The sequence below is a fragment of the Folsomia candida genome, unplaced genomic scaffold, assembly GCF_002217175.1.
Source record: "Folsomia candida strain VU population unplaced genomic scaffold, ASM221717v1 Fcan01_Sc004, whole genome shotgun sequence".
NCBI lineage: Eukaryota > Metazoa > Arthropoda > Collembola > Entomobryomorpha > Isotomidae > Folsomia > Folsomia candida.
Genome location: NW_019091196.1, coordinates 12,085,213 through 12,104,391, shown reverse-complemented (window position 1 = coordinate 12,104,391; position 19,179 = coordinate 12,085,213). Strand labels below are relative to the sequence as shown.

The 19,179-nt window shown below is 36.6% G+C and overlaps 4 protein-coding genes across 7 annotated transcripts in view; 2 read left to right on the top strand and 2 right to left on the bottom strand.

Moving 5' to 3' along the window:
* Positions 1–526: 526 nt before the first annotated feature.
* Positions 527–2,033, top strand: LOC118435447 (collagen alpha-1(V) chain-like). Its single transcript, XM_035851513.1, has 7 exons — positions 527–760; positions 845–1,114; positions 1,175–1,246; positions 1,321–1,347; positions 1,647–1,700; positions 1,764–1,799; positions 1,871–2,033. The coding sequence occupies exons 1-7, from the start codon at positions 604–606 to the stop codon at positions 1,930–1,932; spliced, it is 678 nt and encodes a 225-aa protein (XP_035707406.1). The 5' UTR covers positions 527–603; the 3' UTR covers positions 1,933–2,033.
* Positions 2,034–2,121: 88 nt separating this feature from the next.
* LOC110848624 lies at positions 2,122–4,794 on the top strand. The gene is made up of 6 exons (XM_022095880.2): positions 2,122–3,024; positions 3,115–3,283; positions 3,379–3,449; positions 3,527–3,697; positions 3,770–4,048; positions 4,471–4,794. Exons 1-6 carry the CDS (start codon positions 2,634–2,636, stop codon positions 4,710–4,712), a joined length of 1,323 nt encoding a protein of 440 aa, XP_021951572.1. The 5' UTR covers positions 2,122–2,633; the 3' UTR covers positions 4,713–4,794.
* Positions 4,795–6,395: 1,601 nt separating this feature from the next.
* Positions 6,396–10,008, bottom strand: LOC110848625. The gene is made up of 9 exons (XM_035851413.1): positions 9,704–10,008; positions 9,143–9,639; positions 8,831–8,884; positions 8,653–8,762; positions 8,492–8,583; positions 8,339–8,447; positions 8,147–8,275; positions 6,726–8,084; positions 6,396–6,454 (listed from the first exon to the last, which is right to left on the bottom strand). Exons 1-8 carry the CDS (start codon positions 9,892–9,894, stop codon positions 7,593–7,595), a joined length of 1,674 nt encoding a protein of 557 aa, XP_035707306.1. The 5' UTR covers positions 9,895–10,008; the 3' UTR covers positions 6,396–6,454; positions 6,726–7,592.
* Positions 10,009–10,124: 116 nt separating this feature from the next.
* LOC110848064 (protein N-terminal glutamine amidohydrolase) overlaps positions 10,125–19,179 on the bottom strand; it is a 39,324-nt gene continuing 30,269 nt past the window's right edge. For all 4 annotated transcript variants that reach the window (XM_035851509.1, XM_035851510.1, XM_035851508.1 and 1 more), the window contains 4 exons: positions 18,931–19,023; positions 17,237–17,409; positions 17,076–17,179; positions 10,125–13,361 (listed from right to left, as the gene is read on the bottom strand). In XM_035851509.1, coding sequence (XP_035707402.1) covers positions 13,249–13,361; positions 17,076–17,179; positions 17,237–17,409; positions 18,931–19,023 — 483 coding nt within the window. In that variant the 3' untranslated portion in view covers positions 10,125–13,248. The remainder of the gene's footprint in view (positions 13,362–17,075; positions 17,180–17,236; positions 17,410–18,930; positions 19,024–19,179) is intronic.

Below are 19,179 nucleotides of genomic sequence, written 5' to 3'. Positions count from 1 at the left end.
AAGTCAGAGCAGATTGGATTTGTAGACCATAGGGAAGAACCGCATTGAAAAAGTATAATAAGAGGTAATGGACCGGAAAGAGCACTGGGAATGGAAGAAGTGGAGGAAGTTGGCTTGCAGGAAGGATATTGCATGATCATTCCTCTTATTACACAACCGAATTCCGATGTCTTGTTCCCGATCTTCTTCCCTAAAACCACTAAATTCCTCTCTTTCTTCCTCCTTGATATGACGTGATGAAATTGAATTCCACCGTTGATTTTGGCCTTTTTCCAGCATGCATGCAGGTCCGTTGCCCTCGAAAACTGCTGCAGTGTTATTATTGGCATTGATAATGATGACGACATTCGCATGTAACACATGTATTTAAAAGGGTACAGGGTAAGTGTTTTAACGATGTGTGTTATGTATGGATGGGCGGATGGATGCCGTCGTGACTAGAGTAGAAATTCCGTCAAGTAAGGTACTAACGGGACTTGGAGTCCCTTGCCTGTTATACAGTTACTTAAATATGCACCCTTATTATTATTATGCATTACCCTTTATACCTTTCAAGTTCAGTGGCGATGCAGTAATATATTTATAACTTTTAATAATTTCGTCATGATTTTTCCGAAATTTGGACAACTAATATTTTTTAGTACTTTCACTTTTCTAATTCTTTTAAATTTTAATCATAATTTTGTCGTGAGCTGTGCAACGCTAGGAATTTTGGATAATCCACTTCTTAAAAGTCTGAACGAAGCTGACCTTACAATTTGTAATGCTCAGTAAATAATTTGTCTCTTCCATATTTACATAGTTATCAAGTCTTCATTTCATTGTACATTTTGACTCTATTTAGCCAACTTTGAATACGTAAAGAAAACACCGGAAGATATCCGAATCGGTTGCAGAGGTGATTTGGACCCCTCTTCTTCAAGCAAGAAGGTTAAATCCCTCTTCATTCAAGATATTGGTGGCTATAAAGAGCTTCAAACGTTGACTCTGGGAACAGCCACGTACAAAAATGCTTCAGGAACATTGGAGGAACGGAAAGTTTTCTTGCGAGAATTTCCAGATGAGTGTTTCAGGCTTATGTTTAGCCCTTCATCAATATCGATATGTCCTCCAGGTGTGTGTATTAAAGTATGTAGAGCTTTTTAATTATGGAGCTAAATATTTTACTTTTTAGGCCCACGTGGTAAAAAGGGAAAGCGTGGAGTCAAAGGTCTTGCGGGATTACCTGGCCTTGTAGGATTCCCTGGTTAATACTTAACTGAATATTTTATGTTATGAGCTTATTGATTTGATTACATAAATTCATATATTTTTTATTAGGCAAAGCTGGTACTCCTGGCAGAGATGGTAAGAAGTTGATGCAGTTGCAGTCTTGTCTGAATCAGGGCTTATGTACGTGTCTGTCGGTCTGTCTCTAAACTTACGTATTTATTCCACCGAGTTGAGGTTTTGTACATATTAATAACACGGGTATTATTCAACATGGATGAAAGTAGGGCATGAAATATTTTTATATTTGTTTCTACTTATTGTTTATAAACATTACCGAAAATAGACCTCCCAAGGACTTTGCAAAGTTGCATTGTAGGTTTCTTAAAATTACCTGGATTCGTAATATGATTATGTCATGTAATTTTGGTAAATAGGTGCCGATGGTGCAATTGGACCAAGTGGGGACGCTGGTTTAAACGGAGAATGTGGTACACAAATAATTTACATGCAAAATAAACAAGCAAAGTGAGAATACTTATTCTGAATTTTAGGTGATGCTGGTGAGCAAGGATCTGCCGGATTGTCAGGTATTGCAGTTTATTGTCTCATAAATATTGTAAAAGATGACAAATATTAGATTATATAATTTTCATTATAGGATTTCCTGGAAACGATGGATTTCCAGGGGAGGATGGGAAAGATTGGACTCCAGAGGAATAAAAATTATAATCTCATAACACTCCAAATATTTAATAATCATAAGTTATCCTACTTTATAGAAATACTTTTTTATGAACATGCATGACGCATCCACTGCAACACTGTAAAAGTCGTTATTATTATTTCGAATTAACATAAACCAACTTGCTCATAACGAGCAGGAGTATTTTTCCATTGACACTCACTCTATGTTTGCATTGTTGACCTTCGCAGACAATTAATGATCGGGATCAGGTTATTGATACGATCTTCGCAATAAATAACATACCCATTGACATCTTAACAAACCCTGCACAGTAATGCACTGAATTTACTTGCTTTCTAACTTTGCACATAAATATGCACAAATAATTGCAAAGAACCCCTTTATTGTTCTGATTCACATTTCGCATTATCTCCTATCGTGCTAATATTTCATTTAAAATTTTAGCCTGACAGCGTAGCGGTAGCACACTTACTTATTAGCCTCAGGTTCAAACCCCAATTTGCGCAAATCCTTCATTCCATTCCGAATATCGATATCTTATCGATTCCAGATAAGCTTATAAGCTCTGATGTCATGCAACATTTATGTGATTATGATGTGTGGCTCACTATAGGAGAACCGCGTCATTGCCAATTAATTAATAATCAATTTCACTACAAACAAAGTGCGCACAATCGTTTTTCTAGAATTCAAAACACAAATAAGAATCTTCAGAATGGGTGGAAAATCGAAAATTATTTTGTCTTCCGTAATCTCAATAATTTTCGTGTCCTACACAATTTTCTCCATTTCCCTCGTCCTCCTAACTTTCTCCACACCGTTTACCACCTCCCAAGACACGACAGGTCTGTTTTACTGTTCGGATGCAATTTGCGAAGAAGAATTAAGAGCGAGACCCTGTCCCGAAAAGAGAACTTGCAACACCACCGGATTCAGAACATTTCTAGACCCTTCAATCTGCAATTGTTGCGACTACTGCTTTGATTATTTGAAAGAAAATGATACCTGTTCGCTAAACAGTCAGCAGAAACCGATTGAGATGTGTGGTCCTTACTTGACATGTGAAGAAGCTGCGAAGCCGGAGGACCCTGCGACCTGCCAACTGAGTACGAATCCTATCAGACATTTTTCAATATAAACTTTCATTTTTGTTAAAGATTAACTATTAAACATTTCCTGCTTTCTCGCCTTCTCAGTCACCGTAGGTCCAAGAGATAAGCCAACCGTGGACCCCGACTTTTGTATGACGAAACGTAAACAGTACATGGACGCGGATAAAGCTGGGACTCTTGGAATGGTCCAGTTTCTACCGGAATGTGACGCTGGGGGAAAATACGCTCCAGTCCAATGCATTCCTGGATCACTGTAATGAGATAATTGCAAAAATATCGAAAACTTCTATATTGTTAAAATTGCACTATTTTTTAACTCCATAATTTCTCTCTTGCTCATCAATGTAGATGTTACTGCAGTAATTCCGAGGGAGAACGGATATTTGGGCAAGCTCTCCCCCACGAGAAGCAAGACTGTGGTATATTTGCAATCCATTTAGCGCAATTATTACATATATTATTACCCAACAATATTTATCATTTTGAATTAATTTAGCATGTGCCAGAGATGTAGCGAGACTTCAGAGTTACGGATTTTCAGGAAGGATGCCACATTGTTTGCCGAATGGAGATTATGACGAGCTGCAGTGTGTCGTGAGGACCTGTTACTGCAGAAGTTATCCCAGCATAACGCATCATCCTCAGAATATGACGAGGCTAAAGTGTTGTAAGTTGTTGTGATTATCTACTGAAAAAAAACATGGAAAATTTTACTAAAATATCCTATTTTTTGCTAAAGATAACTCGTCATTGCATGTGTACGACCCTGTTACGCCGTTGTATTACATGCGTCCATGCGAGCTGGCAAGGGCAGAGGCGGAAATTGAAATTGCGGAAGCCGCAATTAACAACACTGTCATGATTATCAGCGACATGCCCAACTGTGACCCGGACGGAAATTATGCCCCCATTCAAACCGATTGGGACAAGCAGTTTTGTGCTGATTCGCAGACTGGAGATGTTCTCGAAGATTTCATAGTTGAAAAAATTTCTGGTGCAGCCGATGCTATGAATTGTCGTAAGAAGGAGATCTTAAATTAATTTAAATCCTAATTAACTTTCTTAAATTATACTTACGATGGGGGTCTCCCAGCGTATGCTCTCCGATTTTGAGCAAGTTAGTGTCAATCATTAGCAAATTTAATTAACATGAAATTTGCAAAAGACACGATCTGTCAATGTTCAGGTTTGCCGACGATATTTGCATCCGAAGAGAAGAAAACGCACAATAAATTTGGAAAGTGTACGTTTTGTCAACTTTACTGAGCGTTTTCTTTCTACTCTTTGGATGCAAATATCTCTGCCAAACTTGAGCAATGGGAGATCGTGCTTTCTGCAAATTTTGTATAAATTAAATTTGTGACTGATTGACACTAGTTGGTCAAAATCTGTCCTCCATTGTCCTCCATAATTTACTTATTCTAACTTATTTCCCTACAGATTGTGCCAGGGCAAGGCACCTTTTGCGTGAAAGTGCTACGGGAAAACCACAATGTTGCAAAAATGGAAATTTTCGAACTCTCCAGCATATTGGGTCCATGTGGTTTTGCGTGGATGAGTACGGGAGACAAGACGTTTCCGACGTTTCTTTAAATCCTATCGAGGTTCATGAAGAACAAATAACATCATTGCCCTGCTACAAAGAAGACGAAGAAATCTCGAATATGGGATGCTCCTTCTAATTACACAAATACAATCGTACCTAATTACTAAATTATTCTGACAATAAACTAACAATAATAAATAGATACACATATTTTAAAATTCTGTCTCGAGTTTTATAAGTTTTATTACAGAAATTCAAAAACTTGAACTTTCACTTTACATTCCCTCACGACAACATTTGTATGAAAGATACTTTCACTTTTACATAATAATTTTTGGCTTTCAATTTCACACATACCTAAATATAATGTTATTTTTGGAATATAATAATTTCATTTTTGGTATGTTTGTTTTTTTTGGTATGTACATAACTTTTCTCTTAAATCAATCAAAAATAAAAATAAATAACCTACTATTTGCAACGGCCAAATTTGTATGTATATAATTGAATTTATCGTGATGTTTTCTTCGTGTGGGAGGAGGAAGCATTTTGATGATCAGGTAGTGGAATTGATGAATGTCACATTATTCACTTCTTTTTCTTGAGCTCTTTCAATTTCCGTTTTTCTTCACGTTTCCTCTCCTTATTCTTCAAGCTTTGGACCAACTTGTATGCAAAGAATCCTGAAATAGACAAAAAAAATCCGGGTTAGTTTATATTTGTCCCAAAATCAATTTCCGTCAAATCAACAAAAAAATCTGCAAAAGGTGAAAGGTAAATACGACTGGATTAGCAAATATTACCAACAGTTCCAAAAATAACAACGAATGCCACCAAATAGACCGAAAAATGAATGGAAATTCCTTGCTGTGCATTTCTATAATTGTTCATCAACAGCCTCATTTTCTCCTGAGCAGCCGCTAATTGTTCCGGGCTCAACTCTTCTGCAGAGTCGCCTCCCGTTTCTTTTGCCATCTTGGCCAATTCCTCAATGTCAATATCTTCCATGGCGTAGATATTTACTAGCTTTCTATATTTTTGAAATATCTGATGTTTCTGACAAAAGTATGGGTTTCACAATAATAATATTGGCTTTTTAGAGAGATGAAACCCGTCTGAACAGCTTTTTCTGCTAATGCTGTTAATACCGCATTGCATTACATTGCATTGCCGGCAATAAAGTCATCAAGTGGTTGGTCCACGTTGGAGCTTTTTGGCTATATCGTATCATGTGTGTATGTACACATACACACATAATACACAAATAAATAAATAAATGCAGGATCAGCATGTAACCACCGTTAACTAATTACTATCAGCTTCTCATCAATCCCCGTACAAAATTCAGCAATGTGGACTCATCACATCACTCAATTTGTACATTTAACTCGTTAATTTACTGACTTACACATGCATGCATTACTATAGAATGGAAACTTCCCCGTGATAAGTTGCGCTTAAAACAGCAAAAGTATATGAATGCATGAGACTAAAGTTGACACAACCAGATAAGTGAGAAAAAATAAATTGATAAGCTTTCACATTTGTCAATCCGAGCGAGCGACCCAGTAATTTATCAGTGTGACTGGATTGGTGTATTTTAATTTTTACAGCTTAATACGATTTTTAAACCTCATTTTATAACTTAAGTAGCACAAAGCATGCACATTCATTGTCAATGAATTAATTGAATTAATACGATTTTTTAACTAACCTACAACTGTGACCACCAGTATACCGGATACGATGAACACATAATTGCTAAATCCATGCTCGATGGGCCCACCGGCAGAATTTCCTGATAAGTCGACCATTTTTTGGATAAGTCTTGGCTCCGATGATATGATGATATGAGAGGACGAAATTTGTTAGGCTGCTCTAAAATATAAGTACTGTTAGATCAGAAAGCATACTATTTAGTCAATGTTTTAATCAAGTTAGAAATGCGTACACACATCTTAATTATAACAAACAACCAATGTTTAACAAATATATAAATCGCATTTCTAAAAAAAATCTCGTAATTTAAACTACAATCTAATCTTAATCTCGTACTTAACGAATCTTAAAAAAAAATGTTAAATAACTTAAAAAACTTGTTAACAAGAACTCGAGCTTCTAAATAAGTCAAAATCGGCGTCAAACTCACCCTATTCACTATTTCCTTAACAAACTGAATAATTCCACGTTGGCAGTAGCACAAATAGTATTGACCTTTTACAAAATCTCCTTTAAGAGAAATATCAAATATTTCACCCAACTTTAAATCCAAAAGCTAAATATCACAGCAAAATATTTACTTTAATTTAACACTTTAACTATACTTTATTAATCTTTTTTTTGAAACTGATATAAAATGGAATGATGTTACAACTGCATAGAAATACGAAATATGGGGAGTTGGAATTTTGTGGCAGGTTGGATACTTGCATAAGTATTTGCTTTGGTGGCTATTCTTCCCACTCTATTTCTTGTATTCGTTCACTTCCTATTCAGTCCTATTCCCCGAATCTGGTCGTGTATCATGTAAATGAAAAACATAGCTGTAGCGCAATACATACCTACACACATGGCATTATACATAAGTCTTCGGGATGATGAAGCTTATGTAAGTCTTTCTTATGACTTGTTTCTATTTTCTTGATTGTCTACCCGTAGGCGAAATATAATTCCGGCTAATAAAATGGAACAGCTCTTTGTCAAATAATTTCCTTGTCTGATGCACCACGACGTTTGAAAGGCAACGGTTTCCTTGTGTTAAATGCTTTGATTTTATTTTGATCCATTAGCGGAACTGTGTTCACGGATTTACAGAGTCAATTGACAGATGGATCGAGTTATATAACCGAATTGGAAAACCAAGGCTTTATTCATAGTTTGTAAATACTAATGATAATTGCAATTTATGGCTTTAATTCAATGCTAAAAAATGTTTCGAATGTTGTACAAAGTGTGGAAAACTTTTATAATAATTATTTACGTTCCAAATTTTGATTCTAGTTAATAATGACCCGCCTTAACACATCCCAGATTCATTTTTTGAGGGCACAACTTGCACAGAAGTTGGCTCTTGGTCGTCAAAATCGTGTAATATTTGGTTATCTGATTCTTTCCGAGAACAATTAGTGGCTCCGTTCTCATTATGTAAAGCTTCTCCCGTGGCATGGGTACTGTTTTTATTATTGTCTCGGGCGTTGCTATTATCTGGTGAATTTACATTGTTGGCAGCTTCCCAATTTGCCAGGGAGGGGATGAACAGTTGCTGAATGAATCTGGTCGTCGGAGAAGCATCGTCTTCGTTCAGGTTTTCATTCGAATCTCGATTTTGTCTGGGGTGTCTTTCGCCGTCAGGATGTTGGGTTCGACTTCTGCTCACGCGTTCCTCTGGGGGAGCTGGGGGAAAGCAGAACTCTCCGTTGGCCAAGGGTACAATGGTCACGATGTAGTTCCTCTGCTGCCATTCACGCCATACTTGGATGTGGTAGCGAAATGCGACGAAAATCCAAATCTGTGGTGTGCATTTATCTGTTAACATAAAAGATAAGTTGGTAAGATGTGAAAATTATGTACCATATAGGCCGCGACTAAAGTTCCGGTCAGGGAAAGCAAGCCGATCGAAGTCCACGTTGAGTTGGACACGTCCCTTCTTCCCCGCATGGACAGCGTCTCATGCCCTTGCAGATGACTTTCGTGAAGTTTCTAAGCAATTTAATCTCATGGAATAACGTGTAAAAAGATCTAAGCAGTAATTTGGAAGCATACACGTTGCTGATCATTTGCATAAGTTTCTGCACCAACGATACAAAGCCAACCGGAAAGCAGGGCGAGGGGTGTCAAAATAAAGAAGCAAGCCAAGTCAAAAAAGAAATTGCTATAAAATTGGAAAATGGGCGTTATCGACCAAAGTAGGATTTATTAATGGTCACAACATAAATGTTGACATACCGGCTGTCAGTCGGATTCATGGGATGTCGAACCCAAGCAATAAAACTTCGAAGTCCTCTGTACTGTTCATAATGAAAAATAATGTCAGATTACTGTTCATGATAGTATTTAATATTCCTTTATGCACTTACTTTTGGAACCCGAACAGTGTTAAATTCCTGACCACAAATTTCACACGAACCTTTCCCCGACTCACCCAACCATCTTTCCAAACAAGTTCGATGGACATTACCCATTGATCCTGAGAAAGTTGAAACTTTTAATTTTCTTTGTGGATTTTAACTTTGAATAAGAAATTGTAATCATCACCTTTACAGAGACACGGCTTTATCAACTTTTCCGAGCTGGGAGAATCATGGCAAACTGCAAAGAGTAATAATAAATCCTGTTTGAAAGATTACGGTCTTCTTATTGTCAGCAGTGGCCGCGGAAGCTGTGGGGACATCTGGGGACATTCACATTTTAGGATAGGGAAGGGAGGGGTTTATATAACATGGGCGGATGATGGGGACATCGAAAAACGTGGGGACATTGTCCCTCTGTCCCCACGCTTAAAAATGTTATATAAAATTGCTTCCGCGGCCACTGCCTGTCAGCACAATATTGAAATAACAAACCCACTTCTGCAAATATTTTCCAACGAGTCTGTACTTCCACTGACATTGATCACGTTGATGCAAGTCTCTCCCATTTTGCACCCCCCAGTCGAGCAGAGCCTTCGTCCCATGAGGATATTGCCTTGTCCTGACGCACACAGTGCGGGAGACTGGGTAAGAAGAACGTCCTGGACGACGACTGTTTTTGTCGCGTCGCAAGTGCTCGTGTTGCTCGGAGTCACTTTAATCTTTCTAAAAAGCCTACCCTGAAAGATGTAGTTTTTCAAGTTGCTACTGTTGGTCGACTCCGTTGGGGAGGATTCTGGGCGAATTGCATCTGTCGAGAATGACTTTTGTCTTGGAAGGTTTTTACCCCCAACCTCAGATTCTTGATGTGTTTGTTGTTGCTGGAGATTATTATTATTATTTTGCATTTCTGGCTGAATCATAGTTTCTTCGGCGGAATGATAAGCTCGAATTGGACATCGGTGATGAATTAAGGGTGCAAACTTCCGTGGGGGTCTTTACATTTAAATGAATATGATTTCACCAATACCCACTCATCCAATGTTAGTCATGAACTTACAAATTTTGGCCCTGTGCTATCTGACCCTGTTGTGGCTTCATTTGTGACACGCTTTCAAACGCGGAAGTTGTGGATTGAGCGGAACTCGAACCTGGAATTTCATCATTTTCATGACCTTGTTTTTGCGGTTGACAGGTGTCATCCTTCTCATCTTTAGTCGGTTTCTTGTTCTGCTCATCCTGGTCGGACATCCTTTATCCTGTCAGCAGATTTAGATATGCGGTTTCAACACTTCTGCAGTTCTACTCATTGAAAAGAGCTTGTGCAGTTGCCGAACTTCCCAATTGTGTGAGCTTTCATTTCAAAATTTTGGACGGGTTCAGAAATGTCCGTGAAATTATGAAATCACGTTTTAAATGCAGCCAGTCCGAATAAATGTTTCCATGGTGGAGCAGAAGATAACCCCGATTGACATTATCAATACTCTCATTAGTATCCTTTTTATTATGCATTCACCATTTTCATCCTTCTACAGAAAGTATAATATACGATCACGAACGACCACATACACATTAACATCCGACAATGTTCAACATCGACCATTTCTTCCTTATATTTAACGGTGAAACATTACTTTATGTTTTATATTAATTAACAACGTGGTAACGTTTAGTCTAAAGTTTTATACATTTATTATGCAAATCTGTTTGTTTGTGTAATAAAACCAAGTAGATATTTTATATCATTTCAGTAAACTATATGTAAATGGTATCATGATAAAGTTATGTAATTGTAATAATGACAAGTAAATAATTTAAATCACAATGACGTTGTAACCTAAAATTCTTACAGTTACAGACATATTTTTTAAGTTATAAATTGGCATAAAACACATACTCACACCAAGAGTAACATACCAAAATACTTGGATTTGTTTTCAAGATTAATAAATTATTGGTCCAATAGAAATAAAAATGAAACAACTTAAATTATGATGATGAGATTGCAATATAAAATTTTTCATGTCTTTTCCATTTTCAGATGAAAATAGCGCTGATTGATGTATGTAAATGTAATAATTACTTATTTTGACAGTACAAAATATTTAAATCTCTTCTTCTCTACACATAATTCGAAACTTATCTCTCGATATTCATCATCACGCCATCAATCTGAAACCATCGCTGACTAAATATTACGATTATTAATCATTAAGTTCATATTGTAAGAAAAAGGCAAAATGCACGTTGCGATCTTCTTTGTTTGTTCATCCACAATACATAATTGAGCCACTTGGTGGAGCGCTGAGATTTACATATTTTTTATGTGATGAGGAGATATTTTTTGTAAATTGTTTGTTAATAATTATGGGACAAATATCGAGAAAATATTTCGAAAATAAAGGCAAGTACAAGTGTAGCTCTTACGGCGTGGTTACCTTTTTTTAATGCATTCGTTGATTTCTTGAATATCTGCACTTTTTCTAGAATGATCCACTCCTTGATTCTTATCAGATAAGTACACACGATATTTTACGACTATCACAAAACTAATTGTAAACAAGTGAAAAAATTGGTTAACAGCACCATCATGATTACATCGCACAAATCTCATAGATAATTACGAATCTAGATCGTATTGTTATAAATTTTTGCTAGATATTTTATGTATTTTTTTTTGCTTACGACAGACAACGGTTACACATTCTCACATCGTTCTACACCTTTTCTTACGGACAAACACTTTTCATTCAATTTTAGTTAATGAATTCATCATCGTGTTTGATGTAAAGTAAGAGAGGCCGATCGAACTCTTGCTCACTTTTTAATCTAGAATATGTATGTAAATGTTAAATGTTTATCAAATAGTTTGTAATATTACTTATTTAATTAGTCTTAAATACCACAAGTGTTAATAATTAACTACAAAATTATTGTTAGATACGCACGATCGAGACAAGACAGCAAGAAAGCAATAGAAACTTTTGTAGCTTAGGTTTCAAGTACATTTTCAGATTGTAGTAAGAGGAAAATTACACGATTTAGTAGGCAAAGAGGACGAGAGGCCGACAACATTAATTGAGTAACAAAACACATTCAGTTTTTTTAAGATTATACAGTAGCAAGCATGAGAGAGTAAGAAACGTTGCAAGTACATTATACCAATTAATTGTTGTAAAAGTAGCTAATCTAATTTGATCCGATTTTTAATATGAGGACATTTTTAAAAGCACATGAATGAATTTTGACAAATAACAGTTCCCATTCACTGGATACTTACAACAGCCCCATGGCACAGCAGTTATGAAGTAAGTTCGAAAACGTGCACGAGTTAGATAGAAAATATAGTACGCACTTAATATTCACCAAACAGAAAATCATAACCTCAACAAAATTATGAATCTCAACACACAAATGTCTTGTACCAAACCAACTGAGCAAAAAATATATCAAATACATATAAAATCACAAAATAAATTAAACAATGACTGACTGCATGTTACGAATTCGGACTGTAACAAACTTTATGTATGTAAAACTAGTGAAGATTACGACAATAATATTTCATGACATTTGTTAACAAAGTATTTTTGTTTCATTTTCTTATTTGTTATAATCCCAAGTTCGAATTGTTTCAGAGTTCAAGTCACTTAAAAAGTCTTAGAGTTACATGTAATTTGTTGTTGTACATACATAATATGCGTAATAATAATAATAATAACAGCAATACGAGTGAGAGATAGAGTATAATCATGAATGAATCGTTATTGTTATACAAGTTGTTATTGTTTCAGTAAACGGTGAGAATTTGGCTTTTTGAAATATTTTTATGAACAAATCCTGACTTTAGAAATGTGTCAAGCTACCGAGAAGTTTTTCTATGGTATAATTATTCTAAATCCATTCTGCTCAACAGTTTATCATCACATAACACAATAATTCTTCAATATTTAGAAAGTTCAGATTTGGGACACGAAGAACTTTCTCTTTTTTTATATCCTACGTCGCTTTATAAACCTTACTATATTTTTTAGTAATTCCATCAATCCATTCAAATTACATATACAATCTTGATAAAAATAGGCAGTGAGTGAAAGTATGTACTTAGAATAAGAAAAATTTCATTTTCCTCATGTCAGTTTGATTTGGCTGAAAAATCTGAATTTTGGTTCGGATTTGATTTCAAAATGATTTTGAATTCCTCCACTGTATCTGTCGGAGTGAAAGCAGAAACAAAATAAGTGAACGTGAGAATCATAACAAAAAGTGCAATAGTAACGTAGCGTAGAAGAAAAAGTAACGCTTCCTTGCACTGCGTTTTCTCCTTACAAAATTTAAATTCAGAATCTCAATAATATCAAACTATCTACTACATACTTACACATCTACATTGTCGTAATAGTAATAATATTGTGGTACATGTACATATTTCATATGACGAGTATGCAGGTTCTTGTTTCTCCTTTCTCCGCCGCCGTATCGAATTATTCTTTCCTTCTTTCTTTCCATGATTTTCTTTTGGCGTTATCTAGTTTTGATGGAAAATTCTGTCAAGAATGAGTGCGAGGTTTTTTTCTACTCTTTCTGCTCTGGCGTTGGATCCTATCATGACAGTTGCCGAGGTTTGTAGAACTTCCGGACTAGTTCCATAAGGGTAAATACCTCTCCGAATTCATTTTTCTGGTCTGTCATGTCTATAAACTGCTCCAGGTTATTCACTGAAAAAATAGACAAGAGTGAATTTCAGTCAGCATCAAAATCACAGAGAGAAAAAGAGAAATAAAGAGAAATAAAAGGAATCAGGAGTCAAAATCAAAATCAAATCTCAACATCAAGAGGGGAATGGATACCCCGCAGATAACGAACCGATGGTCAACTCAACTGTTGATTCAGTTCGAGGTGAAGGTAAACATTTGGAGGTATTACACAGTACATGCCAGCCAGACAGGCAGTCAGGAAAAGAAAGGAAGCAGAAAAAAGAGAAAGATCTCGTCAGCAAGGATAAAGCCCAACAATGCAACAAAATTTGAGAGATATACAAGCACACATTCTACTCCGTAGTACATACAGACTGATAGGTGGAACATATTTGATTTTTTGTTCAAATAGTGCTCGGTCAAGTATGTGCAACTATGTCGAGAGGGCAAAAAGTTCGTCTTCCAAGTGTTACATGTATGTACACAAGATGGATGGATAGATACATGAAAATTGGACAGATCCATGTCCGCGCATAAATGACGAAACCCATAAGCATTTCACCATTAATATTACCGTTATTGGGTGAACATCAAGAGACAAAAGTGAGCACTCAGGAAAAGGCATTAGCAATAATTTTTGCAAATGTCTTAAATTATTTAGAAACCCTTCGACTGAGCAATCTCACTGGAACGAATTCGCTTTAAAAACGCCCCTTCTTTCGAATCGAATATCTACATAAATAATACATTCATCCACCAACGAACGAAGGAACGAGGGAAGGAACGATACTAATCTAATAATATAATATTGAGCAATTTTCTTTCAAAACATCTTAAATGCAAACTTGTAATAACAAAATATGTATCAACCAATATCCAACCTGTCATTCACATTCTTCTTTCTGTACGAATTTACGTGTCTGGAAAAATTTATTGCACGCATTTATCCATGAATACGAACGAACCAAGCAGTATCAACAATGAACGCTTGGACGAGAAGTAAAGTGTTGTACTATTCTACTAGCTTATTTAACTATACTTTTTCTACCTTCGAACCCACCAACTCACAAACCCACACACATTCTTATTCTTATCTCTGATGGATGTTCAACAGGGTACTTAACATCAAATTGAGAAATTCAAAGTAAACATCGTTTCTCAACTCTGTTTCTGGCAGCTCAAAGCATAAAGGAGTTGAAGATTTAGAGTTATAAAGAAAGTATCGGATAGGTAAACCAGTTCGCTCACGTTGGTAAAAAACAAAACAAATGAACATGACCAGGTCTCCTTATTTTGGTTGGTATATAGCAGCAAACAATAATATTAATAAGTACATTGTCCACATATTTACTTTCGTATTTACTTTCTCCCCACCTACGACCATGTACATATGCACATGGGACATACATAATCATGGATATGGAACTGATCGATTTCCACACACATTGCAATATAATACTAATCCAACCAAAAACCACCACCAGCAGCAGCTAGCAGACCATGTTGGACAATTTGTTTTCATGGAATACTCATTACCAACAAGGAACGGATAAATCAATTCGGTCTCATATTTTGCCTGCACCGTTGTTAACCTAACCACGAGGAGAAAGTAAAGTAAATATGGCAAACAGTTTAGTTTGCAACTGGAGATAACTCGACTATTCGACTTGTTGTGGTTGGTAATACAAGTAGATTATGCTGGTGGTCTGGTCGGGTGGATACATAATAATATTCACTACTCGAAAATGAATACACACACCACTTTTGATTCGATTATTTGAATCTTCTTTACAAATACTTTGTTCGTATTAACTTTTCGAGTTGGGCATGACTTTTGAAATATTCGTTCAGATAACGTTTACTTGTTTACTACTGGATACACACTTGCTTACAATCCAAATCCAATAAGGTTGCGCAACTTTATGAATCGACTTAATGCAAATAAATGCAATGTCGCTGAAAAGGATCTAGACTTGTGTAAATTTTACTACATATTGGATTTATGGAAATCTCTTGAGCAGACAAGCGTCTTCAAATAAATAAGATAAATAAGATAACCTCCAACTTTTCTACAGCCTGGGCAAGGCGTACATATTTATGTACACAGAAATTATCTGATACACAGTTTGTATGACTCTTTGTTCAATAGAAATTTGTTTATAAAAAAATTTTAACCTCAAATGATGTAAGGTCAAAATGATGTGTTTTTGTTACAAAATTTCTGAAATTTTAAGTACATAAGATTATTTTTCATCACATTAAAATTTAGCTATTCAATTATTGACAGTTATGTTAAAAAATAGTTGCGAAAACTTCAACCTTAAATATCTATCAGACCAAGAAATTGAAAAACAAACTTTATTAGCTGCCAATTTTTAATTAGCAATTTTAATTAATAATTTTTAGTTTTGATAACGAACGACAGATATCATTCGAAATATTGACATAATAAATAGTTTCTTCGTTTTCCACTAATATTTCCGTGTAACCCAAATTATTTTTGATTATTTATTAGACGTCAATAAATAGGTGAATAGCCCATAAGCATGCTAAGAAACCTATAATCAAACCTCTCCCACATACTTTTTGCACTCCAAATTCCAAGTCCTACCTCACCTCATGCCTACCGACTACCTTAACATCTCCCCATTCAAGAACTATTAGCTATCTCCTTTCCCCCCACTTTCACCAAGACGGAGAAAAAGCAAAGCTAACTTGACATGAAGCAAATAACAAGCAGTAATAGTACTTACTTTTCCTTTAAATTACTTATGTACTCAACTCGGAGGAGAAGATTCTTTGGCATGTCAGCCAGTCAAGGAGAAGCAGGTTGAGCAAGAGAAAGTAAGTAATGATAATGTTCAAATCTAATTTAAAGCTAATTCTTTTTCTTCTCCTCTTCTTTCCTTCATTTCATGACAGCAGGTTTCCCTGCCTAATGCTGCAAGGCCAACTATAACTAACTCAATCAGACCGGCTGCATTTTTCCAGCCGACAGAAACTACTGCGTATCCACCCTGAGAGAGAGAGCAATGTTTTTCCTTTCAAATTCCACAAAGTTATTTCACCCTTTTCCCTACGAAAACATCCCATGTTTCTAAATTTTTACCTGCTCGAGTCAAGTTATGACTGCTGCTAACTATATTATTTATAACCTCATTTTACTCCCTTTTCTCCACCGACATGATGAGCACATGGTGTTTGACAAACGTCCTGAAAGACCTGGTCTGAAATGCCTATTCATTTCTTAGATAAACCGACTTTCCCCACTGCACAATACACACGTGGAGGAGCTATGTACATACATACGTAACAAGGAAATAAAGCCACATCTAAAATATCGCAACATCCATCCATCCTCCTTGTTTTATTTTCCGTGTTCGCAATCGGCTTCCATGTACTACATTCAACATTGCGAAATTACGACTCATATATGTGGAAACTACACACGTTGCAGGAGTGGATGCACTATGGCTCAGCCAGACTACGGCCTGCTGCGTTACAGACTTTTGATGGGATGCGGAGAGGATTAAATTTTTAATAAGATAAGGAGAAGAGAGCACAGATAAAATAAAATTGTGCAGAGGCAGAGGAGCCAAGTTCTGTTCTGGATAGCAAAAGATCCGGATCAGTCTCTCAGGCTATGTTTTACTAGAAAAAGCGCAGGAGAGAGAGATGGGAGATTGATAAAAAAACTAACATGCTTCATATGAACATTGTGATCCAAATACTTACCTCCACTTGCACAGATGGGTGGATAATTAGGAGGGGGTTTGATCCAAGATCTATCGTCCGGTCTCAACATGTGACTCCGGTCGGATGAGAATAATGAGAGGAATCTGTAAGATATGTAACATGTCAGGTTTGAAAAAAAAAGTTCATTCAAACCAACTCACCTGGAAGCAGGAATGATCCGGAAAAATCTGTGGTACTCTGGTTGCAGGATATTTTCTGTGCGAAACGTCTCCGAGACATAGCGATGGAAATGGGTGGGGAAGGGAAGGTCAGAGTCCATGTCGAAGACTAAACATCTCTCGTCCGGGTTGTAAAAGAAGATCACGTGGTAATCCTAGAAAAAAACACAAGGGAAATAAGTATGCATGCATACGTGTCATATTTATTTCTGAAGGCGTTTTAATGAACTCCAAAAGCCTCGAAGTTTAAGTAAAAGCGATACCAATAAAACCCATTAGCCACCCAATCGTAGAATGAGAATGAATTGATCAAATCTTCAAATTTCCATTGCTCCTTTAATGAAATGACCCTGGATCACAATTACTTTCTCCAACTTTATCCCACTACTTACTCCTTGTACTTAATTACAGTAATTTGAACTACTTCATACCCTCAAAGACAGTCGAACAACTGACTTTCTTCCACTTCACCGTCCCACCCACCAACCAAGTCTGAGGAAGAAGGCGACAATAAACCAGGCGGAGAAGAAAGGATGGATGAGATTAGTTCAATGAGGCGAAGTGAGATGCATTTCATTTCATGGACTCGTCGTCCAATCCTTACTTTCACTTCTCTACTCGTTAATACAGAAAACTTGGCCAAACTCGACTCCTTTCTCTCCCGTGCTACATAAATCCGGAGAGAGATGAGCGAGCTGATAACTGCTGTCTTCCGCACAAGCAAGTAGCGGATTCTACTAGACCTCCTCCTCCTTTCTCCGAGCAATTTGCAGAACCTGTGTCTTTCTTCCCTTCCTTTCCCTCTCACCAACCAATCCACCCATCCGCACTTTTACGAAGTTACTACACGGCTGACTACTAACTATCTCTGCCTTCATCCACGGAGGCGTGAGTAAAGTAAAGAAAAAAGCCAGACACTAATTACACCTGACGCTTCTATCTTATCGCCATCTCACTCAAAGGCAGGAGGCAGGAGAAGTGAAGCTGGGCAATTTGGAGGGCAAAATTATTGCCCATTTATTGACATGTACGCATAATGTATGCAGAGCGAGATTGTTAGCTAGCACACTTATGTATTTACTACTGAGTCAGGGTTAAATTATGAGAATAACGAGGAAACTATGATGGGAGGGTTCTAAACCAGGAAAATACGGGACTTGGAGGGTAAAGTATATTGGATTGCGGTTTGTAGGCGGATGGCACTCGGAACTGAATGAATTGGAAGATCAGAACAAGATAAGTGAACATGACAAGACAACCACAACCAGCCAAACGACTACATGGCATAACACCGCGCCACGAGTTGAGAGATCCTTTCCTCGACGAGTTATCCATCTCTCCCTCCACTCAGGTTATACTTAACAAAAGTGCAGGAAATTACGTATATCACGACTCCATCGAATAAAATAAAAGTCAATCAATTTTTCGATTTAATGTGTATCTGCTTTCATCTTGATGTAAATAGTGCGAGACAGTTTAAACGCCGATATTTATTTTCCTCTTTATTCTCCTAAAGTTATTCTGATTACTTAAAAGAATGCTATGAAATTAGGTTTACATGAGCAACATGAAATGAAATGATTCTGGAGAATGTGGGTGGGTGAGTCGACACCATGAAATTGAATGATTTTATGATAGTGAAAGCAGGGAGGAAGAAAGAGTGGCTGCTGACTTACCCAAAGGGCCAATTTCTCCTCATTCTTCCCAGCCTTTTGCCTCCACATCGGAACCATACGTTTCTTATTAGATATGAAAGCAACGTGGCAGTACTGAAATGTTAAATATGTGTCATTACATTACATTATCGAACTATACAATCGGATCAAAATATACAGTATTACGCATTTCCTGTCGAAAGGTTAGGTTTTGCTCAAAGAAAATTGGTGAAAAGTTTAGGTAGAAATTCAAAAGTTAATTCTACTGTT